Genomic DNA, 25296 nt, shown 5'->3' on the forward strand with positions numbered 1-25296 from the left:
CCGCGTGCACACGCGCACCCTTCCACCGTGCGCTCACCCGTCTGCCCGCACCCCTGGCCCTGGAGGATGACGCAGGGACAGTTAGGGTTTTATTGCTTAGGATTGTGCGTAGCTGAGGAGGACCTTTCAGGAATCCCCCCCCCCCCTTGAAAATCCTGGGTTTGCCCCTGATGTTAAAGCCAGAATCAGAACTATGTTGATAGACACATTGGGCTCTATTCTCAAAGACTTCCCGCATGCGGTAAAGTGCATGAGGGAAGTTTACACCCAAAATACCGTCAAGTTGGAATTCTCAAAATGTTCTGCATGTTTTTTCCGCATGCGGAAAAAGTGTGGTAAAAGTGCGGGATTCATGTGGAAAAATTTCCGCAAAAGTCGGTATTTTCCGCAATAAAAGATCAATTCTCAAAAATGTTCAGGCGCATCATTTCGTCGTTAATTACCGATTTTTTTTATCACCCACAAATAGTAGGTGATATATTCCGCATCCCATTGACTTTAATGAAGTGTGGAGGCTTAAGGGCTGTGCTTGCTGGACTTTAACTTTTTTTTTAAACACTTTTTCATGCAACCTTTTTACCGCATGATTCCCGCATGAATAATGGCTGTTTCCGCATCTTTTTCCCCGCATGCGGAAAACATGCGGAAAATATTAGTGAATGTGGAAAAAATGCGGAGTTTACCGCTGGCGGGAATATAGCGGTAAAATTTTGCGGAAAATTTGGCTCTTTGAGAATAGAGCCCACTGTTGTAAAGTAAACGAAAATTCAAACAAAAGCTTCTTGCATACCTCCCAACTTTTTGAGATGAGAAAGAGGGACACTTAAGCTACGCCCCTGCCACGCCCCTGATCACGCCTCCACCACGCCCCTAGTCACACTTACCATAAAGATTTCATAAGAAAAATATGTTGTTTTATAATTCAAACCACACTGGTCCTTTCTATCCTGGTTCATTTTCCTTCATATTAACATTTTAATATTAGTAATATATCAATTTAAAGGATGGGAATAAAGTTTAAAGTCAATCAAATACATTTTTAGTAGAGAAATATAAATATTTACATAGAAAGAGGGACAAAGTCCTGAAAGAGGGACAAATGAGGAGGAAAGAGGGACAGAGGGACAGGGCTCCCAAAAAGGGACTGTCCCAGCGAAAGAGGGACAGTTGGGAGCTATGTTATTGGTGTTTTTATATCAGTCATGTACAAAGCTTGTTATAATGAAGTGTTTTGTTTTTTTAATTATTATTTTTTTTAAACTGTTTTATGAATGATAATCTCTACAAACGACGTTCTATATTCATACTTTTCTCATTCCTACCACTTATACATTCAATACATGATCAGGGTTACTTTTCCTTCACTTCCATGCATATTACTGGACATGGACACAGCCTGCTGTGAGTTTTGTATATCTTTGTGGAGAGCCACGTCCCACCGATGCGTTTGTCGTCCAATGGGAGGCAGAGGCTCGCCTGGCAGTCACCAATGAGCAGAGAGAAGCCGACTCCAATACTTCCGGGTTTGAAGAAATGAGGTAAGATGAGAGCTCTTCCAGGAGGAATAATTTCATACAATAATAGGAGAGAGCAGAGAAGAAGAGGATGCTGGGTAAGACACAGTGACAGCTCCAGTGACAGGAGGGACAGGCAGCACAGGCTGATGACAGGGGAGTCAGTGGGGGGACTGTCATCACACATCTATAGTGATGCAGCTGCACAATGCTCTGACTCCATTACTGTCAGCTATAGGCAGGGGAATCATGTCTGTGCTTGTAGACTGGCTTGCTGTATGTAATGGATACTGAGGGGCTGCTGAGACTGCCAGAAATAGACAGTTTACATAATAACAGAGTTTAGAATCTTGAGAGCCTGAAGATCAGCAATAATTATAGTCTATATACAGAATGCTGAGATCAGCTGCGGTCTACTGACTGAATATAGATTGTTGTTTGGAAACTGTGTACTGATAGTCAGAGGCTGTCTAATAGCATATTTAAGCCAGTGTGAGTAGCAGCAACAGGCAGATTTCACCTTCTAATGCATTTAAGTGAACCAAATTCTGATTGGATGAGTAATCCCACTTTGATGTTTAGAGAAGTAATGCTGGGAATACACGGTTCGTTTTTGCCTTCGTTTAAACCTTCGATTCGTTCGGTAAACGAATCGAGTGTTGAAAACGTATGTGAAAATAGTCATAATCTCATTATAGTTTCGATTAATAGACCCCAAAAACGAACGACTAGTGATCGAACATGTTTGATATTATCTCTCTTTATCCATCTAATCGAGCCATTGGTAGGCTTGATGGCTGTTCAGATCGATTATATATTCGTTTATGCTAGTCCATCCCTGTAAAAAGGGATTTTCGTTTCGTTTCTTTGCAGCCTTCGATCATTGGAAAAACGAAACCATCAGAATCGAAAAAAAAAACGAAACCGTGGGTGGTGATATTAACCGTATGACCGATTATTTCGGGATCGAAAAGGACAAAAGGCACAATCGAAACGAAGGTTTAAACGAAGGCAAAAACGAACCGTGTATTCCCAGCATAAGTTAGCTACAAAAACCAATAGATGTATGCATGCTTTTAGCAGGGTGCCTTAAGCATGCCCTTGTAGGGTAAGCTTGCAGTGTATGATGTCTTAAATATCTGAGCCCCCCAGCAGTAGTCTGATTGAGGACTCCCTATGTTCATCACCCCCTGCTGACCCGTGGGCTAATGAGCCCATCTGACAAGGGTCAAGTGTGGCCACGATGACCCCCTCTGTAACAATTGTGTCCACAACACCTTCATCCATCCTGAGTGTTACTAGTGTTTGTTTTTTAGTTGTATTTCCTGAGGATAACACTAAAGCTCTCCTCCAAGGCTATCCTGCCCATAAGTTATGGTCCCGTTTATAGGTCATTTGCCGTGGATTTTCATTGGTTGCAGTTTTATAGTCCATGTCGATGTAGTCTCTGGTAACTAGTGGCTGGATAGTGTACTGGTTAAGGGCTCTGTCTCTGCCTCTGATACAGGAGACCCGGGTATAATTCTTGGCTCTTCCTGTTCAGTAAGCCAATACCAACTCAGTGAGGAGATCTTGGCAAGACTCCCTAAAGCCTGGTACTCACCAACGCAACGCTTCTTCTTGCCGGCATGTATGCACGACATCATGCAACGCTACACGTCGGAAGCGAATGAGACTGCAAACGACTTCACGTGTACTTTGCGCAGGAGTTTTTGGGGATCTTAGCGATCCGATCTGCCATGACGGTCATTATTGTGGCACGACGCTAAGCGACGTTCGTTTGGTTGTGTGCCTGTTCCCACGCCGCGCTATCGCGGAAATGACCGATCGCCGCTCAAAAAATCATCGGTCGTCTGGAAAATCACAAGGTGGGTGCCAAGCTTTACACTGCAACTGCCTGCTGAGCATGCACAAGTGGCTGCAGCTCTGGCGCTTTGAGTCCACCAGGAGAAAAGCCTAATTTGGCATGTACCATGACAGATGCCTCAAAGGTCTAATCTTCACAAATTAACCTTTGGGTGATGCTGCTGAGTAGAGAAATATGCTGGGGGGTATAGTGTAATTTACACTTGTTGTCTGGAAAGTAACAGCTGTTTTCAATTAATTAATTATTCAAATAATCAGTTTTATTTTAGGCACACTGTATTTTTTTTATTATTTCTCCACATGAACGCCTTGGTTATTTAAAGAGACACTGAAGCGGAAAAAAATTATGACTGTACTGCAAATACAAATAATATAATTTTTTTTTTCGCTTCAGTGTTTCTTTAAGCATTTATCATATCTTTTTACAAGGTCCCTTTGTTGTAGTAGCATCACACTTCTCATCTATGAGTTGAAGGAATTGAGGGGGGAACTTCATGTTAATGCTGCTGAACAAACAGTTACTTGCATTCTGCAGTCATGTGGCAAGCAGTGCAGAAAGCGATGAGGTTAACCTGACAGATGCAAGTTAAATTACACAAAGATTACCTTGCATGGCTGATAAAAGCTAATGGCTGTTACTTTGTGGCTGACCGTTGTAGAATGTAGGGGGTGAGAGGAGAGACTTGTACAAGTATTAGTGGAAGTGGGGATACAAGCTGTTGCATTAATCTGGGAATGTGGCATTATTCTAGTAATATATTGCTTTATACAGAAATATATTGTCTCTTCTGTCTTACAGCTATGTCTTCAAATCTGGACGAGGAGTTAAAAACTCTGTTAGATGGGGTGGTCATTCCTCCTCCTGACAAATATGACATGACCTCTGAGAGTCCGCGGCCTCTGAAACTGAGACACAATGTCTGCTACATTGTCATGGGGGTATTATTTAACGAGAAGGTAAGTGAGAAAGAGAGAGAGAGTTCTGGCTCCACTCGTCAGTTTTTCTGTGCGTCAATTTTTCCATCAGAGTTTTCTGACAGTTTTGCATTGCTCATCAATTGTTATTCTACATGTGAAAAATGCATTCTAGTGTGAACTCGCCCATTGATTAACATTGGTTGCAGTTTTTTGCTGTGCAGAAAATGTACAGAAAAACTGACGAGTGGAGACAGGCATAAGGGCCCATTTCCACTACACGCGTTGCTATGTGGAAACCACTCCGCAACGCAAGGAAACTGCAACCAAGTCACGTCAATGGAGTAGTTTCCATTGACACGAATTTACCCAAGTGATCCAGCGTAATGCGACGTGCAGTTTTCTGCAGCACGCATCTGAGTCCCCATAGCCGCCGACGGGAAGCCGCATCCGGTTGTCCGGAAGATAACTGGAAGTACCTGCGGAGGAATGCGGCGATCGCCTCACATCCACAACGCTAGTGGAAACGGGCCCTAAAAGGATACTATTTAGGGCTTGTTCACATTAACCTCTTGAGGACCACAGTGCTAAACCCCCCTAAAGACCAGGCTGTTTTTTGTTCAATTGGCCACTGCAGCTTTAAGGCCAAGCTGCAGGGCCGCACAACACAGCACACAAGTGTAAACCCTCCCCCCCCCTCTTCTCCCCACCAACAGAGCTCTCTGTTGGTGGGGTCTGATCGCCCCCCAGTTGTTTATTTTTTTTAAATAAATATTTATTTTCATTTTTTATTTATATTTTAGACTCTCTTTTTTTTCTTTATACAAATCCCTCCCTCCCCCCAGCCGGCCAATCCTGGCGATCGGCTGTCATAGGCTTCTGCCTATGAGAGCCGATCGCTCTCTTGTCCCCCAGGGGGACAGCCGGCACACGGCTGTCCCCAGTACAGCGCTGCTGCTGATCGCAGCGCTGCACTGTGTAAAGATGGCGGTTTCGCCATCTAATAGTCTCCCGAGCGGCGATTGCCCCCGAGCAGGAGGTGTGTGTGCAGCCTGTGCGTGATCTCCTGCATTAGCTGGCCCCAGGACCTGACGCCAATTGGCGTTAGGCGCTCCTGGGGCTGCCGCCGTGGCCATGCCCAATGGCGTGGAGTGCTTTCAGGGTTTTTTGAAAATCGCCCTAAAAGCTCTTGTGCAATGATTCCCTATGAGAGTGTTTACATATGAGCGGTTCAATTCCGATCCGCTTACCAAAGTGCTGCCTGTACCAAATTTAGTGGTGATTTGCCTCAATGGAAGGTATAGGGAAAATATAGCGCTAATGGAGCAGCGGGATTCTGAAGACGGATGGGCACCGTACGGTGGGCGACATAGGACAGGTAATATATAAATGCACACATGGGAGGCACATTTATACACTCGGGGAACAACGGTTTTGTTGTGTTCGTCGCCTGTCCCAATATCGCTCGCTGTTACCGCCACGCACCCCATCCACCACAGTGGCCCAACATCTTACAGCATGTCCGATGGATACATGCAACCAATTCCGACCCAAAATTGGTCACATCATCGATCAGGCATGCTTTTGGTAGCACCGATTTTCATCCGATTTGATAATCATTATCAAATTGGACCTAAGCACCTTAAAGGACAACTGTAGTGAGAAGAATATGGCAGCTGCCATATTTATTTCCTTTTAAAGCGGACCCAAACCAAACATTTTTTTAATTACAAATATTTAGTTGCACCACTCTGACACATACAAAGATAAGTAAACACTCCTTCAAGCCTATGAGCATTTCAGTGCATGCTTTTCACCCTTCTCTTTTCATAGCTAGGGTTATACTGGGGGCAGCCATTAGCAATTCCTCCATTGCTGGACACCATCTACTCCACCAGTTTGCCGGAAAAATCCCGGCAATTTGAAAGGAAGGGGAGGGGTTCCTCCAATAAATGTAAAATATTTTATATTTGTTATCATGCAGCTGAAAAAAGGCTGCTATTTATTATTTTAATTTAGAAAATAGATTTTATTTCTGAAATCTTGTATTTTTAATTTGGGTCCACTTTAAGCAATACCAGATGCCTCACTTTCCTGCTGGTCTATTTGGCTACAGTAGTATCTGAATCACATAATGCTGGGCATACACTGATACAATTATGGGCATACACTGATACAACCCCGCTCGTCCGCGCGGATCGATTCCCACTCATCCCCGCCGGCGCTCCTTAGCAGCCGCTCGATTCCCCGCTATTGTCCGCCGACGGGGATCGAGCGGGGAATCTATCCGGCAGGTCATCGGACCTGTCGGATATTATCAATCGAGCCATCAGCGGCTCGATTGCTAAGGAACACAAACTCTGTGTATGCCCAGCATTAGAAACAAGCATGAAGCTAATCTTGTCAGATCTGACAATAGTGTCAGAAGCACCTGACCTGCCGCATGCTTGTTTAGGGTCTACGGCTAAAAATATTAGAGGAAGAGGATCAGCAGGACAGCCAGGCAACTAGTATTTCTTAAAAGGAAATAAATATGGCAGCCTCCATATCCCTCTCACTTCAGTTGTCCTTTAATGTTTACTCTAGGAGTTGAGGTCCACTAAAAGCTGTATTAGCTAATACAATATCACAGTGGTATTTCCACTGGTGCAGTAAGAGAAAATAGGACTTGATGAATGGCTGTTGAAGCTGGCATTCTACCCCCAGCTGGGGCCTGGCAGAGGCAGCTGTGTGTTTCCTCTGCTGTTGCCTGATTAGTGTTTTTGTGCGTGTTTTTGTACTTGTGTTGAGAATGAGATGTGTGACGTTCCAGTGGCCTGATGATATGATTTTGTGCAATGCTGGCCAGGACGAGGTGCTGATGATGCAGGAGGCCAAGCCTGAGTGCCTGGGCACATGGTACCTCCCAGCTGGGCGACTGGAGAGAGGGGAGACCCTGGTGGAAGGACTGTGTCGGGAGGTGACAGAAGAGACCGGATTACGGTGTGAACCGGTCACTCTGCTGGCTGTGGAGGAGAGAGGAGCCTCCTGGGTGCGCTTTGTGTTCCTCGCACATCATACAGGTACATAGAGTTCAGATGTTACAGAGATTTCTATAACTGCTTCCTGTTTTCCTGCATGATGTCACCCCAGAACTCCTTTCCTGCTTGGCATTCCTAGCTTCAGTGCACACATCATTCTGGCTGAACACCAATCACTTCAAAGCTATGATTTGTGGGTTGTTGTTTTTTTGTTTTTTTAGTTTTTGGTTAACAAGGGACACTATGGGCCATATGCAATTCGTTTTTTCTCCTGAATTTTCACCTAGGTGATATTTTTAAACTTGTAAATAAAATACCTTTTAAACCCGCAGCAAGCAAGAATATATTTAAATCGTTTTTATAGTACTCTTTTAATTAATTTTTGGTACCTTTTCAATTGTTGAGTGCTGGAAATTTAATAAAGTAGAAAATTAAAAATGATCTTCTAGGAGAAAACTCAGGTGAAAAAGTGAATTGCATATGGGCCTAGGAGTCAGATCAGGTATAACATTAGCTATAGCTAATCAGTTGTACTTAAAGAAAAATTGTAACAAAAAAAACCATCCCCTGGAGGGTACTTGCCTCGGGAGGGGGAAGCCTTTGGTTCCTAATAAGGCTTCCCTGTCCTCTTCACCCTCCAGGATACAGCGCCGGCAGCCCCCGAAAATACAGCCGACCAGCTTGTTGGCTGTGGGGCGTGGCGGATCAGCGCCTGCAATACTCACCTTTCTTGCTCCAGTGATGTCACAGTAGCGTTTTTCCGATGGGCTCTGGCAGAAATAGCGAGCCCGATTGGGTCCGCTCTACTGCGCAGGTGCAGGTCGCCTGCGCAATACAGCGGACCCGATTGGGCTCGGCTATTTTCTGTCTGAGCCTATTGGTAAGACGCTACTGTGACAGCGCTGGAGACTCGAAGGTACATATTTACATCGCCACTGAGCAGGGGAGCCAGCGCTGAATCCCAGAGTGTGAAGAGGACGGGGAAAGCCTCATTAGGATCCAGAGGCTTCACCTCCTGAGGTACGTATCCCCCCCCCCCCCAGGGGCTATTTGTTTTTGGTTTTTACAGATTCTCTTTAAAATTGAGCAGCTGAGTAGCATTACATGCAAAAATGGCGCTGGGAAATGTGGGCGAAGGATGAAGCCGAAAAACTGCTCACCCTACTATTGCAAATTAATTACTATTCCCTCTCCAGGCTGCCATGGACTCGGGAGAAAGATGCAATTCAAATGCCAACTATTGCTGGCAGCTGAATTGCACGGTTTAGTTTTTGTAATTTTGGGATCCGTCTTTTGCCGGCTCCTAAATTTCCCTCTGAGCACGGCTTTAGCCGTAATTCACATTACAGTCTATGCGGGCGCCCAGCAGCATCCAAATGTCCGGCGCCCTTTTTGCCTTTCTCGTACATGCAGAGCTTGCACGGAAGCTGTGTTTAAGTTTTGTGTGTTGACGCTGTTTTATCTAAACACTTACACTGAACAGCTGCACTGCAGGAAGTAACATCACCAGTCACAGTATCCTGCAAGACAGATATTGGTATTTCTAATTATGTGTCTGGGAGACATGTTGTCCAACACAACTTTCCTGCAGGCCCTGCAGCTATAAATCTGGGTGGCAAGCATACACATCTGCCCCTGTGTTCTTTATGTACATCCATGGGGAGATATATTTTTCAACTGTACCTTGGGTTAGAGGCCCCAATATCTGTAGTTACACATCTGGTGGCAAATGCTGTTTTATGGAGGGCAGGGAATTCAGTTGCAGTACAGAGAGAGATTATACACAACTGAATTCTGGGGAATCCTCCTAAAATGTGAAGTTCTGAGGCCTGAAAGCGCTTCCTAGTCTCTAATACCCAGCATGCATGCTCAGTGCAACACAATGGGAAAACACTGAGTGATTAATGTATCAATAAATATTGTAAAAAATATAGTAATTGTATTCATTATGCTATTTTGACTACAGTTAAGATTGTGCAGACTAACACATTCATACCCAGCATAACACTGATATATTTGAACCGGCCTTAATGATGAAGTGTTGACTAGGAGGCCATAGTGACAGTTATATCTAGGAGAACTCATAGAGAAGCATGTGATCAGTTTGGTCATATGATAGATATGTAAGTCTCTGATTTGCTAGTTATAATCATGTTCTTAAAGCGGATCCAAGATGAAAAACTAACCATAACAAGTAACTTGTCTATATATCTTATCTACAGTTTAGATAGTTTACACAGCAAATCTAGCTGCAAACCGCTTCAATTGAATATGATTATTTCTTCCTGTGATACAATGAGAGCGGCCATGTTGTTTGTAAACATTACACAGAGGCAAGCTTATCTGCATCTTGAGCACTCAGCCTGTGAAAAAAACCTAATCCCCCCTCCTCCTCCCTCCTTCCCTCTGCCTCTGAAATCACTGGCTAGTAATTCCTCCCCCTCCTCCTGCCCAGACTGAGTTCCCATGAGCCCTTGCTACTGTCTGAAAATGCCTTGGCTCTCTGAAAACCTGTGGGCGTGGCTTGTTTAGTTTATTGGGAATTAGAGTGTTAAAACAAAAACAAAAAAGTATTTAGCTTGAGGTATGCCCTATAAACAATAGGAAAGGAATACAATTATGCAATGAGTAAAAGTTCATCTCAGATCCACTTTAAAGAAAACCTGAACTGAACATTAAAAGTCAAAATAAACATACACAAGTCATATTTACCTCCTGTGTAGTCTACTCATTAATCTGTTTTTCCTCTCCCGCGTGTTTGTCTACTGTGATCAATGGAATTCTCCGTCCTCCATTTTGAAAATGGCTATTACACCATAACCGCTTCCTGATCAGCACACTGTTAAACTGTAACATCGCCCACTTGAGCCATAGGGAAACATGGACACATCAGTTCTCCTCTCAGCTGTAACTGACAGCAAGTGATATATAACTGACAGCAACTGATATATTTCAGTTCTGACAAAATGTTGTCAGAACTGGAAGGGATTACTGTAAGAAGAAAAGGATGAGCTTCTGAGAGGAACTGATGGCAAGGTAACTATGTAATGTTCATTTGAAGTTACCTCATGTGTTTATTTAAAATAATTTTACAGGTTCTCTTTAAGCACGATGTGATCACAGCAAATCAGAGCTATGCAAATCTATCAGCTGATTAAACAAATCACTTACTTCGTGAATTTTCCTAGACATGAACATCACTACTAGGGAAACCTACTACAGTTCCCTTGTATACAGGCAATGTTTATCACTATTTTACAACTAATTTATAGACGTAATGTGTAACAGAAAGGCTCAAAGACAGCACAGCTCCCTCTTCATTTCTACTTCTTAAAGGCCGCCCATACGGGTTGGCACTTCTGCACGTGTGGTCAGTGGTCTACATCACCGGCTGCGTATTGCACCTGCGCAGTACGTGCCAGATGACGTGGATGCATTCACGTGCTGGCATGTGTTCGCACATGTGCATAAATACCAACATGTATGGGCGGCCAGTGGGACACCGAGGAGGACCGGAGCTGCGGTGAGGGACCAAAATGACTTCTAGGGGCTGGAAGAAGCCCCAGATAAGTGAGGATAGATTAACCTGTTCCCCTCAGGAGTCCTTTAACAAATATAGAGTACTCCATGGACTTCCAAGCTATTGACTTTAGGCCACCAAGTACTGTTCTGTTTTGTAGGCCACTAAGAATCCATCTGTGCTTGTGAGCTTGCTTTCTTGCTTGGTATGAGTTCACCATTTGATCCCTGTCTTCCTCCAGGTGGCACTCTGAAATCTCCATCCGCAGCAGACAAGGAATCTCTCCAGGCCTCCTGGTGGGACCGGGTTTCCCCTCTGCCCCTGCGCTGCAGAGACATCCTTCCTCTCATAAAGCTGGCATCGGAGTACCGGCTCCTGCCCTCACACCCCAATATCCTACCTCAGCCGTGCCCATCCCCCTACCTCATACTGCGGCTTCTTATTGTTTGCTTCAGTCCTCAAGGGCAACTGTGGGTATTGGAGAGTGCCAGTGCCCCATCCCACCTACCCTCAGCTGTCTGTACCACCCGTGGTGGAAGCATCCTTGCTCCTCTGCGCAATTTGCTGCAGGATCCTCCCAAGTCATATGGCATTTTAGGGTTACAGCACCAGGGTGGGGATGGTGTGGATGGCGTATGTTTTACCATAATGGCGGTAGTCAGTGGCCCAGATCCTCCCCAGGTGAGGGTGGATAGTCTTAGCTGGGTTCAGGTGGAAAATGAAGAACTGAAGAGTAGATTAGAACAGACCACTCTGCTACCATTATATAGCTAAGTCCCAAGGCCTAGACCACATAAGCTGTGTATGTATGTGCTGCTTATAGCTATTGCTGCATTTGTATTGCCAAGTAGTGCAAAGAGCAACAACAGTAGACAACAGCAGCCAATCTGATATCAGTTTACTTTAATTTGGCCAGTAGAAGATGAATTGTGATTGGTTGCCTTGGGTTACTTCGCTTTGCATGCTGCAATCCGCCTTTACTGGATGAGCTTGCTTATGTATATGTGATGCCAAACGCACAAGTGAACAAGGCCTGCATGAGCCGTCATGGATACAGCAGGCCATTTGTTCTGTACCTCAGATAGGGCCTTTGCCTCAGGTTCAGGCCTAAAGGAGTTTACATGTAAAGAGAAGGTTAATCTATATATTATTGATGGAATATACAATCAAAGTTTGCCTGTCACACAAATATTCTCCCTAATACTAGGAATTATTACTCAGCCGGACTATTAAGTAGGGCTGGTCGCTTAGGTGTAAATAATTCCAACCTGGATACAAACTGGGCCAGTCAAATTCAACATGAAGTGCATTTAATTGGCCCAATTCCAAGCCAAAACTACTTGCATCTCATTGCCCATCTCTACTACTGAGGCTACAAGGTGTGAGCCACGCCTAAACTTCATAGGTTATAAAGGCTTTTCAGGGTTTTACATGAAGTAAAACATATAGGTGTTGATGCAAAAAAAAGCGCGGTAATATTGGCGTGCACAGACAGCACACGGCAATATTACTGTTGCTTCCGGTAGCATGTACCGCCAGTTACGCTGTTAGTGTGACCTGCAGTACTCAAGTGTTGTTATGGTAATGCGCGTTAGTAACGCTCGTTGCCATAGCAACGGTCACACTACTCGAGTGCCATGGGTCACGCTCATAGCATAACACGTGGTACACACCGCCGGAAGTTATGGCAATATTGCTGTGCGTCAGGCCCATTGGCCCTAATTCAATTCACTTTTTCTCCTACATTTTCTCCCAGGAGATAATTTTTCATCTTTTTTTAAATTACGGTAGCGTTTCAGCACTCTGCAATTGAAAAAGTGCCAAAAAGTAGGTAAAGTCCTGTCAAAATTATTTTATTGATAATTTGTTAAAATATCACCTAGGTGAATTAAATATGGCTGTAGGGTTTGTGAATTGCTGATAGAATCTTGAAAAGGGAATTTTTAAAAAATCTAAATGGACTTGAGGAAGCAGGGAGGACCTGCGAAACATGTTTTTAATAGTGCTTGAATAAAACCTGTTCCAAGGCGGCTCTATTTCTTCAGGAGAGGGAAGGTCAAAACTGCCTCTCCTTTTTAGGCCTCTTGCACACTACATGCCATTCCGATTTTGTTTTCTCTGATCCGATTTTGGATTCCAATAAAAAAAAAATACTGCATGCTGCTAAGATTTTTAATTGGGAGTTCAAAATCGGACGTATAAAATATCGGAATTGCATGTAGTGTGCAAGAGGCCTTAGACAGTTTTTAAGAATTTTATTTCGACCTGTGGCCTCCACCACTTGTGTCAGCCTCCCTGTTCTTCTCAGTTTAGATTACTTTTGAACTCAGTGCTGGAGACACTCCCCCTCCCATCTTATCCATAAATTCACTTCCCAGGTGAAAACACTGAACACAGTTTTTCATCTCTACCGTCATTTTCTCTCTGTATACCTGACCTGGGGCAGTAGGAAGAGAGATATGAGTAGAGAGAGGCTCTGAGAAAATATCACAACCTTTTGTGGTTTATCCATTTTGAAGGGCATTTTGTGTGGATGAATCATACTATAAAAAATTAGCACAATTCTCCTACACTCGCTGTAAACATTGGTTGATGTTTCACTTTGGAGCTGGTACATTTCTCACATCTTATATTTGAGCAAACTTTAGTGCAGATGATCTCCAGGCTTCATCTTTGGCCACAATAAGCTTTATTTATAAAGGACCAGGTGGTCTCGTTTGCCTGTTCACTGCATGATTGTTCTACACAGAGTGGACAATAGCAGTGTAGGGGGGATCCCTGGTCTCCAGCAATAACCAGATAATCTGATTAGCCTCCAATTTAATTGGCATTTTCTGGCGATGGTTGCAGTCATCTACTGGTTCATGAAAGGCTATAGTGGTGCAAGGATCGCAGCTTCCACATATCAGGGCCACCTCATTCCATGGTCCAGTGATGCCCATCTACACTACAGTGCCAAGATTCAACAACCTGTCACTTCTGTTCACTGTGATTTTAATGCGACAGCCATGCTGAGGGCCTCCTCTCTGTATGCTAAGCCTTTATATGGTGTGATGTGCTTTATTTTCTTGTATTGAGTTGTGCAATACCCACGCATCGAAATATAATGCAGATAATGTCAACCTTTATATTTTCATACACTTCAGCACAAAAGGATATTGTTGTATTTAAATACAGTATACTGTACAATCTATCAGTGCCTTGTGTGGTTTATGTGTTTGTGGCGGCGTGGGAAGTATGCAGTTCTTTCTCATACAGGAACAGGCATATCAAGGTCTATTTGCGGATTATTTTTCTTGAAATAGAGTAATGTTTTGTTTCACACTTTTCAAAGCCTGGTCTACATTATTAGGATGACATATTTTGTAACCGTGGGAACGGATGTTGTTGCCTGGTGATCAGGTATTGAAAAGTCAAACTTCTTATAGATAATCAGTCTGCATTCTCTGGTATTGGAAGATGGCAAAATGTTAGTTCTCCTCTCACAGATCACTAGTTATCCCCACAGCTATCAGCAGTGTGCAGCTAAGGGCAAAAGAGGCAAACAATGACCAATGCTCTGCTGTTTCCTGTGCAGTTCACAGTTATCAGATTGCTGGTCTCTATGCACCCTTAGGGCCCGTTTCCACTTGTGCGGTGCAAATCGCAAGCGGATGCGAATTTCGCATGCGGGTGTATGCGAAATTTCGTGCGAATTCGCATGAATGACGCTGTATGCGAATTTAACCATGGCAGTGCCGGTGTGCATTTCCATTGATTTCCATGCGAATTCGCATGAAAATTCGCATACCACAGCTGCAGGCGATTTCCCTATTAAATACATTAGCGGCGATTTGCATGCATTCCACACGCAGGGCTCTGCCGTGTAGAAAAATCCTGCTCAGGAAAACTGACAAGTGGAAACAGTCCCATTCACTTGTATTGGCTGTGCGAATCTGCATGCAGGAAACGTATGCAGATTCGCGATAGTGGAAACGGGCCCTCAAAGGTAACCTGAAGCGAGTAGAATTATTTAAAATAAACACATGATGTAACTGCAAATGAATATTACATACTAACCTCACCGTCAGTTCCTCTCAGAAGCTCACGATTTTCTTCTTACAGTGATCCCTTCCAGTTCTGACAATATTTTGTCAGAACTGAAATATACCAGTTGCTGTCAGTTATATATCAGCAGTGGTCAGTTACAACTGAATGTGCAAGGTAATGTCCATGTTTCCCTATGGCTCAAGTGGGTGATATTACAGTTTAACAGTGTGCTGACCAGGAAGCTGTTATGGGGTAATGGTCATTTTCAAAATGGAGGACAGAGAATTCCATTGATCATAGTGGATAAACGGGACACAGGAGAGGAGAAAGAGATTGAGGAGTAGACTACATGGGAGGTAAGTATGACCTGTGTATGGTTATTTTGAGTTTTTATTTTCAGATCAGGTTCTCTTTAAGGTGGCCATACATCAGGTGACTTGGCAGCTGATTGACCATCTGATAATTGGGTGAAAATTGGTGCAGCCAAGTGCATGCCCAATTGATGATGCAACCAATTTTGTGACGAAATTGGTTTCATCAATTGGTTGGAAATGCTGCAAGATGTTGGGCTGTCATGATCGGTCGGTTGTGCAGCATAATGATATTGGGACGAGCAACGAAACCTCCGACACTATCACGCCTAATGTTCATTATGACTCCACATCGGTGACCAGTGGACATCACCTGTCCACGTCCGCCACTGCCTCTGGGCTGGGTCCTTCCTCCTCACACACGCCCCACGTGGTTGCAATCATAGACGTGGATGCGTGTGTGACATCACACCCGCGCCTTAGTTTCTCCGGCAACCACGTGGGGCATGTTTATGGATGAAGGAGCCCAGAGGCCGTGGCAGACGTGGACAGGTAATTTATAGTGCATTAGGTACCGGGAGAGGCGGCACATTTAGCATTAGGGGGGACAGCGGCGAGGCGGTGGATACGACGTCACAAGACAAAATCGATTTCAGCATGAAATTGATTGGGAATCGGCATGTGGTGTTTGGGCAGCTGAGAGATCTCTCTCTAATCAGATTTGATCAGAGAGAGATTTGTCTTTTGGTCAATCTGCCCATACATAGTCTGAGAGTGGCCCCGACTGGGATCGACTATTTCCGCCTGATCCTAAGTCGAGAGCCGCTACCGTGCCTGCGCTGGAGCCAGGGAAGGTAAATATTGCAGGCTGCATGATACCGATATCCAAGAGCCCAAAGACTAAATAATACTGGTAAGTTGGTAACTTCAGCTGGGGGGAGGGATCTAAAGTTTTGCAAACTAAACAAGATAAGACATAGAAATGTATGAAGGCCTATAAATCGCTCTGTCTGTCTCCTCCCCTTTGACCTTACCGGCATGGGTGACCCTACCAGAAGCGTAAGCTCCTGACGGCATCACTCTCAGGTTCATAGGAACACACAAGCCCCTCTACCACAGCGAGGTGGTGATCTCAACACACACACACACACACACACACACACAAGTTTAATATGTTTAATATTAAAATTGGATGAACTTATAAAAGTACACTGTTTACAAATTATAAAGGGATGGTCTTAAAGTGGGGGGGGGGGCAATCAGTGCTTTCATTGCCTACTGTAATTTCATGGATGTGTTCCTTAGCTAAATTTATGTGAAGGTGCAGATCTGTGATAGCCGGATGTTCTCCACTGTGTGGAATGTGTTTGGGCTGTGCAGTGAATTGCAGCCTAGTTTCAGTAGCACGGCTGGGGTCTCACGTAATTCTGAGTCTAGGCTGCAGTTCAGTGCAGAGACCCAGGAAGACTCCAGGACAGCAGAGGGCACCAAGTGTCTGTAATCTGCACAGTAAATAAACTCAGCACAATCACTTAGAGATGGCCACAGGTAAGTGGTAATCTCAGACTATTGTTGATCCTTTAAAAATACAGTGATTATTTAGGCTAGTGTGAGCCAAGTGTTAGACGGCCTCAGGAAAGTATCTGGATCACGGGGAGTTCTAGTGGAATGAGAGGTCCATCACACCCCTCTTATCAGTCCCAACACACAGCAAAACATTTTCCACAATGGACTCAACCCTTCCTTGGATAAATATCCATCTTCTTTATTGCATTTCAGTGCGGATGCAGCATACAAATAGCACAACGTTTCGGGCCAACCGCCCTTTCTCAAGTGCTTACATCTCTGAACAACAGTGACACATATATAGACAATTAACATCATGTCCCCTCAAAGCATTGGGGGCGTGTACCTCCTTATAAATCTTAGTTAACCCTTTCCAGGGTAGAGAGCAGCACTACAAATGTACAAAAAACACCTAAGGCTGAAATATTCGTTCAGGCCTCCGGGCGACTGAGTCCCCAGCCTATTAGAAAAACAGCAGTGCTCAAATGCTCCACTTCAGGATACTGGCATCACACTTCTTCCACCTCCAGAGATCCCATGCAAGGTCTTTGTATACCTATAGTGCAACTCAGTGCACAATATAAGCAAAAGATGGTATCCCCTGACGACAGCTGAAGGCCGAAACTATTCGGGATGAGAGCGGGCAACGCTGCGCATATCGCAAGTATTCTGGAATTAGTGCCGCCTAGTGTGGGAAGTGTACTAGCCTGGAGGGTCCCTACTGGAGTAGGACCCTCTGAATGTGAGTGTACTAAACTGTACTTGTGAAGAAATCTGTACTCAAATAAAATGTCTTTGGATCATTTCCACTGAGAGATGCCCTCTTTTGCTTATATTGTGCACTGAGTTGCACTATAGGTATACAAAGACCTTGCATGGGATCTCTGGAGGTGGAAGAAGTGTAATGCCAGTATCCTGAAGTGGATCATTTGAGCACTGCTGTTTTTCTAATACGTTGCTTTGGGAGGAAAGGACACATCCTTGGAGTAGCTGCAGTGTGACACTTGAAGGAACCTAGAGCTGGTATTGTGGGGCACCTCTTGTATTACTGCTATTTGAGTCCCCAGCCTGTCCATCCACCAGGCCTCCTGCCTCAAAAGGGTGTTCCAATGGGGCCTGCCTTCCTGTATCTGTACCACTTCCAATACCTGCCACCTCAATTGGTTGGCAGTGTTTCAGCTCCACAAAATGGCATGCAAGTGGGGGTGCCTTACTCATGTCTTCCCTCTCACTCATCTTTTTCTTCAGACTAAGTTTATTGCTCTTGTGTTCATTGAGCCTGGTCTTGATCTCCCTTGTCGTTTGGCCCACATAGGCCAAACCACAAGGGCATTTAATGAAGTAGACCACCCCCTTAGTATCGCATGTTGCAAAATCTTTTAGCGATATGGATGTTCCTGTACGTGGGTGGTGTGCCTCAGGTCCTTTTATTACAGTGCTGACAATGTAAACACTGAAATGTGCCAATCTGTGGTGTGCCCAGAAATCTTTGTGACACCCTTTTGGAACGACCTATATCTGCCCTTACCAGCTGGTCACGTAAGGACTTCCCTTTCCTATAAACGAACCTGGGTGGAGACTAGTGTTGGGCGAACATCTAGATGTTTGGGTTCGGGCCGAACAGGCCGAGCATAGCCGCGATGTTCGGGTGTTCGAGCCGAACTCCGAACATAATGGAAGTCAATGGGGACCCGAACTTTCGTGCTTTGTAAAGCCTCCTTACATGCTACATACCCCAAATTTACAGGGTATGTGCACATTGGGAGTGGGTACAAGAGGGGAAAAAAATTAGCAAAAAGAGCTTATAGTTTTTGAGAAAATCGATTTTAAAGTTTCAAAGGGAAAACTGTCTTTTAAATGCGGGAAATGTCTGTTTTCTTTGCACAGGTAACATGCTTTTTGTCGGCATGCAGTCATAAATGTAATACAGATGAGAGGTTCAATAAACAGGGACCGGAAACGCTAACCCATCACAGATGTTCATTGTTCATGTTACTTGGTTGGGGTCCGGGAGTGTTGCGTAGTCGTTTCCAATCCAGGATTGATTCATTTTAATTTGAGTCAGACGGTCTGCATTTTCTGTGGAGAGGCGGATACGCCGATCTGTGACGATGCCTCCGGCAGCACTGATACAGGGTTCCGACATAACACTGGCTGCCGGGCAAGCCAGCACCTCTATTGCGTACATTGCCAGTTTGTGCCAGGTGTCTAGCTTCGATACCCAATAGTTGAAGGGTGCAGATGGATTGTTCAACACAGCTATGCCATCTGACATGTAGTCCTTGACCATCTTCTCCAGGCGATCGGTGTTGGAGGTGGATCTGCACGATTGCTGTTCTGTGTGCTGCTGCATGGGTGTCAGAAAATGTTCCCACTCCAAGGACACTGCAGATACCATTCCCTTTAGGGCACTAGCTGCGGCTTGTGTTTGCTGCACTCCTGGTCGTCCTGGGTTTGCGGAAGTCAGTCTGTCGGCGTACAACTGGCTAGAGGAGGGGGAGGATGTCAATCTCCTCTCTAAAGTCTCCACAAGGGCCTGCTGGTATTCTTCCATTTTGACCTGTCTGACTCTTTCTTCAAGCAGTTTTGGAACATTGTGTTTGTACCGTGGATCCAGAAGGGTATAAACCCAGTAATTGGTGTTGTCCAGGATGTGCACAATGCGTGGGTCACGTTCAATACAGTCCTAGGCCGAAGAGGTCATAGCCTAGGGTCACAAAAACCTGTTTATTTGGGCAATTTCAATGGTAGTGATGCTGACGTACATAAATCTCAGCCATGGCCGTTAGCAACGTCTGAATTTCACGAAATGTCTCATGCAGGTAGAAGACATATTGTTAGACTTGGATTCCAAAGATTGGGTCCCTACATCTCTGCAAACCAGAGTTACAGGGGTCCAAAATTGGTAAAATCCCCCATAGGCTTTCATTGCCTCCCTATTTCACTTTCCAAAATCTCACATCTTTTCAAAGGGCAATTGCTCAGCAGTGGCAAATTTTCTAGCATTGTAGGGACCCTTAGGGGGAACATGACTGGTGAGTTTCGGGCCCCTAGGCCGAAGAGGTCATAGCCTAGGGTCACAAAAACCTGTTTATTTGGGCTATTTCAATGGTGGCGAGTCTGACGTACATAAATCGCAGCAATGGCCGTTAGCAACGTCTGAATCTCACGAAATGTCTCATGCAGGTAGAAGACATATTGTTAGACTTGGGCTCCAAAGATGGGTTCCCTACATCTCTGCAAACCAGAGTTACAGGGCTCCAAATTTGGTAAAATCCCCCATAGGCTTTCATTGGGCCTCCTATTTACAGTTCCAAAATCTCACATCTTTTCAAAGGGCAATTGCTCAGCAGTGGCAAATTTTCTAGCATTGTAGGAACTGTTAGGGGGATCATGACTGGTGAGTTTTGCCACTGCTGAGCCATTGCACTTTGAAATGGTGTGAGATTTTGGAACGGTAAATAGTAGGCCCAATGAAAGCCTATGGGGGATTTTACCAATTTTGGAGCCCTGTAACTCTGGTTTGCAGAGATGTAGAGACCCCATCTTTGGAATCCAAGTCTAACAATATGTCTTCTACCTGCATGAGACATTTCGTGAGATTCAGACGTTGCTAACGGCCATTGCTGCGATTTATGTACGTCAGACTCGCCACCATTGAAATTGCCCAAATAAACAGGTTTTTGTGACCCTAGGCTATGACCTCTTCGGCCTAGGACTGCATTGAACGCGACCCATGCAATGGGCTCTATTCTCAAAGAGCCAAATTTTCCGCAAAATGTTACCGATATATTCCCGCCAGCGGTAAACTCCGCATTTTTCCCCATTCACTAATATTTTCCGCATGTTTTCCGCATGCGGGAAAAAAGATGCGGAAACAGCCATTATTCATGCGGGAATGATGCGGTAAAAAGGTCGCATGAAAAAGTGTTCAAAAAAAAAAAAAGTTAAAGTCCAGCAAGCACAGCCCTTAAGCCTCCACACTTCATTAAAGTCAATGGGATGCGGAATATATCACCTACTACTTGTAGGTGATAAAAAAAATCGGTAATTAACGACGAAATGATGCGCCTGAACATTTTTGAGAATTGATCTTTTATTGCGGAAAATACCGACTTTTGCGGAAAGTTTTCCGCATGAATCCCGCACTTTTACCACACTTTTTCCGCATGCAGGAAAAACATGCGGAAAATTTAGAGAATGCAAACTTGACGGTATTTTGGGTGCAAACTTCCCGCATGTACTTTACCGCATGCGGGAAGTCTTTGAGAATAGAGCCCAATGTGCGCATTCTGGACAACACCAATTACTGGGTTTATACCCTTCTGGATCCACGGTACAAACACAATGTTCCAAAACTGCTTGAAGAAAGAGTCAGACAGGTCAAAATGGAAGAATACCAGCAGGCCCTTGTGGAGACTTTAGAGAGGAGATTGACATCCTCCCCCTCCTCTAGCCAGTTGTACGCCGACAGACTGACTTCCGCAAACCCAGGACGACCAGGAGGGCAGCAAACAACACAAGCCGCAGCTAGTGCCCAAAAGGGAATGGTATCGGCAGTGTCCTTGGAGTGGGAACATTTTCTGACACCCATGCAGCAGCACACAGAACAGCAAGCGTGCAGATTCACCTCCTACACCGATCGCCTGAAAAAGATGGTCAAGGACTACATGTCAGATGGCATATCTGTGTTGAACAATCCATCTGCACCCTTCAACTATTGGGTATCGAAGCTAGACACCTGGCACGAACTGGCAATGTACGCAATAGAGGTGCTGGCTTGCCCGGCAGCCAGCGTTATGTCGGAACGCTGTTTCAGTGCTGCCGGAGGCATCGTCACAGATTGGCGTATCCGCCTCTCCACAGAAAATGCAGACCGTCTGACTCAAATTAAAATGAATCAATCCTGGATTGGAAACGACTACGCAACACTCCCGGACCCCAACCAAGTAACATGAACAATGAACATCTGTGATGGGTTAGCCTTTCCGGTCCCTGTTTATTGAACCTCTCATCTGTATTACATTTATGACTGCATGGCGACAAAATGCAAATTGCTATCCGCACGCTTCTTGTCCTCATGCAAGGCCTGGGTTGTTGTGTCTCAAAGCGTGGCCTTCTCCTCCTGTTCCATCACGTGTGCTGCTGCTGGGTTAGCGTTACCGGTCCCTTTTCCTGGAACCTCTCATCTGTATTACATTTATGACTGCATGCCGACAAAATGCAAATCGCTATCCGCACGCTTCTTGTCCTCATGCAAGGCCTGGGTTGTTGTGTCTCAAAGCGTGGCCTTCTCCTCCTGCGCCGCCCTCCTCCTGTTCCATCACGTGTGCTGCTGCTGGGTTAGCGTTACCGGTCCCTTTTCCTGGAACCTCTCATCTGTATTACATTTATGACTGCATGCCGACAAAATGCAAATTGCTATCCGCACGCTTCTTGTCCTCATGCAAGGCTTGGGTTGTTGTGTCTCAAAGCGTGGCCTTCTCCTCCTGCGCCGCCCTCCTCCTGTTCCATCACGTGTGCTGCTGCTGGGTTAGCGTTACCGGTCCCTTTTCCTGGAACCTCTTATCTGTATTACATTTATGACTGCATGCCGACAAAAAGCATGTTACCTGTGCAAAGAAAACAGACATTTCCCGCATTTAAAAGACAGTTTTCCCTTTGAAACTTTAAAATCGATTTTCTCAAAAACTATAAGCTCTTTTTGCTAATTTTTTTCCCTCTTGTACCCACTCCCAAGGTGCACATACCCTGTAAATTTGGGGTATGTAGCATGTAAGGAGGCTTTACAAAGCACGAAAGTTCGGGTCCCCATTGACTTCCATTATGTTCGGAGTTCGGCTCGAACACCTGAACATCGCGGCCATGTTCGGCCCGAACCCAAACATCTAGATGTTCGCCCAACACTACACGTGACCCGTTCGGCCAATCACAGCGCTAGCCGAACGTTCGGGTAACGGTCGGCCATGCGCTCTTAGTTGCGCTCATATGGCCGAACAGTTTGGCCGAACACCATCAGGTGTTCGGCCGAACTCGAACATCACCCGAACAGGGTGATGTTCTGCAGAACCCGAACAGTGGCGAACACTGTTCGCCCAACACTACCTCAATGGAGCAAGCTGAGGATCACTCTCAATTACCAGCCAGAATTTTTAAAACATGTCCCTGAGTAAATTAGAATCACTACAATACGAAGTCACAAAATTCACATCATTACGGTCATCACCATTGGTAATTTTATACTCCCTTAATGATTTCCTATTCATCTTCCCCACCTCTGACATGATATCCCCACACCTTCTCCTACTGTAGCCTCTTTCTTCAAAGTCCTGAGTGAGGAGCTGCGCCTGTTTCAAATACAATTCGTCCGAGGAGGTAATCCTCTTTGCTCTAACAAATTGGCTTTTTGGAAGTCCATTTATCAGTGATCTAGGATGGCAACTATCAGCTAACAAAAAAGCATTTTTATCAGTATCCTTTCGGAATAAATCCTTCTCAATGTTGCCATCCTTCTTCCTAATCTCAACATCCAAAAAAATGTATTTTCTCAGAATCTTACTCCATTTGAAACTTGAGAGTCTCGTGTTGACAATTCAACCCATCAAAAAAATCTGTGCAGCTCCCCCTCCAATATAAAAATAAATCATCAATAAATCTGCAGTACCCACAGATCCCCTCAGGGGAGTCCGGTCCCAAAAAAATGGAGCCTCTCAAAATCAGACATGACTATATTTGCCACAGATGGAGCATACGGTGCCCCCATGGGGACCCCGGGGGTCTGCAGATAGTATTCATCCCCAAATCTGAAGTAGGCATGTGAAAGGCTAAATTCTAACAGGGAAGTGATGAAGACCAGCATCTCATTACTGACCCCACTGTCCATCCTTAATCTATCCTGCACTGACTGGAGAGCCTCACTATGTATGAAGTTATTAGATAGGTTAACCACTTGAGGACCCACCCTTTACCCCCCCCCCCCCCTTAAGGACCAGCGCTGTTTGATGGGATCTGTGCTGGGTGGGCTCTGCAGCCCCCAGCACAGATCAGCGGGCACGCAGAGTGATCAGATCGCCCCCCTTTTTTCCCCCCTATGGGGATGATGTGCAGGGGGGGTCTGATCGCTCCTGCGTGCAGGCTAGTTGCGGGGGGGGCACTTCAAAGCCCCCCTCCGCGGCGACATTCCCTCCCCCTCCTACCTGTCCCCCCAGTGATCCGGGCTGCACAGGACGCTATCCGTCCTGTGCAGCCAGTGACAGGACGTCCTCTGTCACATGGCGGCGATCCCCGGCCGCTGATTGGCCGGGGATCGCCGATCTGCCTTACGGCGCTGCTGTGCAGCAGCGCCGTACAATGTAAACAAAGCGGATTATTTCCGCTTGTGTTTACATTTAGCCTGCGAGCCGCCATCGGCGGCCCGCAGGCTATTCACGGAGCCCCCCGCCGTGAATTGACAGGAAGCAGCCGCTCGCGCGAGCGGCTGCTTCCTCATTAATCAGCCTGCAGCTGGCGACGCAGTACTGCGTCGCTGGTCCTGCAGCTGCCACTTTGCCGACGCACGGTATAAGCGTGCAGTCGGCAAGTGGTTAAAGGGATACTGTAGGGGGTCGGGGAAAATGAGTTTAACTTACCCGGGGCTTCTAATGGTCCCCCGCAGACAATGCAGGCACAGTCGTTTTCAGACTTTAAAGTCAGAAATTCTAGAACTGAACCGGAGGCGGGGCATCGGTGGGCGGCTGCGTGGGCACAGGATGCCTGCAAGGGACCATTAGAAGCCCTGGGTAAGTTCAACTCATTTTCCCCCGACCCCCCTACAGTATCCCTACATACATTATTGCCATCAGATCCATTTCTCTATTATCTGTTTGGTCCAAAATTTTTATTTGGGGATCAATATTATCTGCAGACCCTCAGGGTCTCCATATGGGGCATCGTATGCTCCATCTGTGGCAAATATAGTCATGTCTGATTTTGAGAGGATTCTGAGACTGTTTCATGGATCCCGGAGGTCATGCACCGGGAGTCTGGCCATTCATGGCCTTTTACCCGTGGACTCTGGATGCTCTAAGACTTTCCTCTATGTTCCATATTGCCCACTTCTTATGCTGTCGCCCACATAAGGGGACTGTGGATACAACATTTGTTCGTTTTTGCTCTAACTTATCCACTACCTCTGATTACCAGAGTCATGTTGGACTTTGAACCCTTTTTTTCGACATGTGAGGAGTTCCTTGCTCTGTTTAATGCCCCGCTCATTTCTCTGGCCTCACTCCTGGTACTTGTTCTAGGGCCAGAGACACGTTGACCTGGTACCATATAAGCACTCACTGGATCCTCTTCATTACTACCAGACATATGTGCTTCCTTCCTTAGTCTATGAGCTTGAATCTTACAGCATGAAGTTTATCTTTATTAGTTTTTTTGATTTGCTGAACTGTGAAATCTACTTGTACACACAGAAAGGCGCTGCCTGGAATTTATATACTTACTGCTCTAAGGACGAGTGGCCGGAAGCCGTCTGCCCAGGTGGATTGTGCAGTAACCCGTGGAATATAGTA

At 45.4% G+C, this 25296-nt stretch overlaps 1 protein-coding gene across 3 annotated transcripts; it reads left to right on the forward strand.

Moving 5' to 3' along the window:
* The first annotated feature begins 1512 nt into the window (after positions 1-1512).
* NUDT18 (nudix hydrolase 18) lies at positions 1513-14016 on the forward strand. 3 transcript variants are annotated; one of them, XM_068274696.1, is made up of 4 exons: positions 1513-1538; positions 4180-4337; positions 7144-7357; positions 11077-14016. In XM_068274696.1, exons 2-4 carry the CDS (start codon positions 4182-4184, stop codon positions 11607-11609), a joined length of 903 nt encoding a protein of 300 aa, XP_068130797.1. In that variant the 5' UTR covers positions 1513-1538; positions 4180-4181; the 3' UTR covers positions 11610-14016. The 3 variants fall into 3 exon arrangements, with proteins under 3 accessions (XP_068130797.1, XP_068130796.1, XP_068130798.1); XM_068274695.1 differs by having other exon boundaries at positions 1531-1612; XM_068274697.1 differs by lacking the exon at positions 1513-1538 and adding an exon at positions 1738-2006.
* The last annotated feature ends 11280 nt before the right edge of the window (positions 14017-25296 follow it).

The sequence above is a fragment of the Hyperolius riggenbachi genome, chromosome 3 (assembly GCF_040937935.1).
Source record: "Hyperolius riggenbachi isolate aHypRig1 chromosome 3, aHypRig1.pri, whole genome shotgun sequence".
Lineage (NCBI taxonomy): Eukaryota > Metazoa > Chordata > Amphibia > Anura > Hyperoliidae > Hyperolius > Hyperolius riggenbachi.

What these genes read in the sequence shown, in the direction of transcription:
- NUDT18 (XM_068274695.1), top strand. An exon ending in GGGTATTATTTAACGAGAAG is followed by an intron (nt 4,338 to 7,143) that starts GTAAGTGAGAAA and finishes AATGCTGGCCAG; the next exon opens with GACGAGGTGCTGATGATGCA. An exon ending in GTTCCTCGCACATCATACAG is followed by an intron (nt 7,358 to 11,076) that starts GTACATAGAGTT and finishes GTCTTCCTCCAG; the next exon opens with GTGGCACTCTGAAATCTCCA.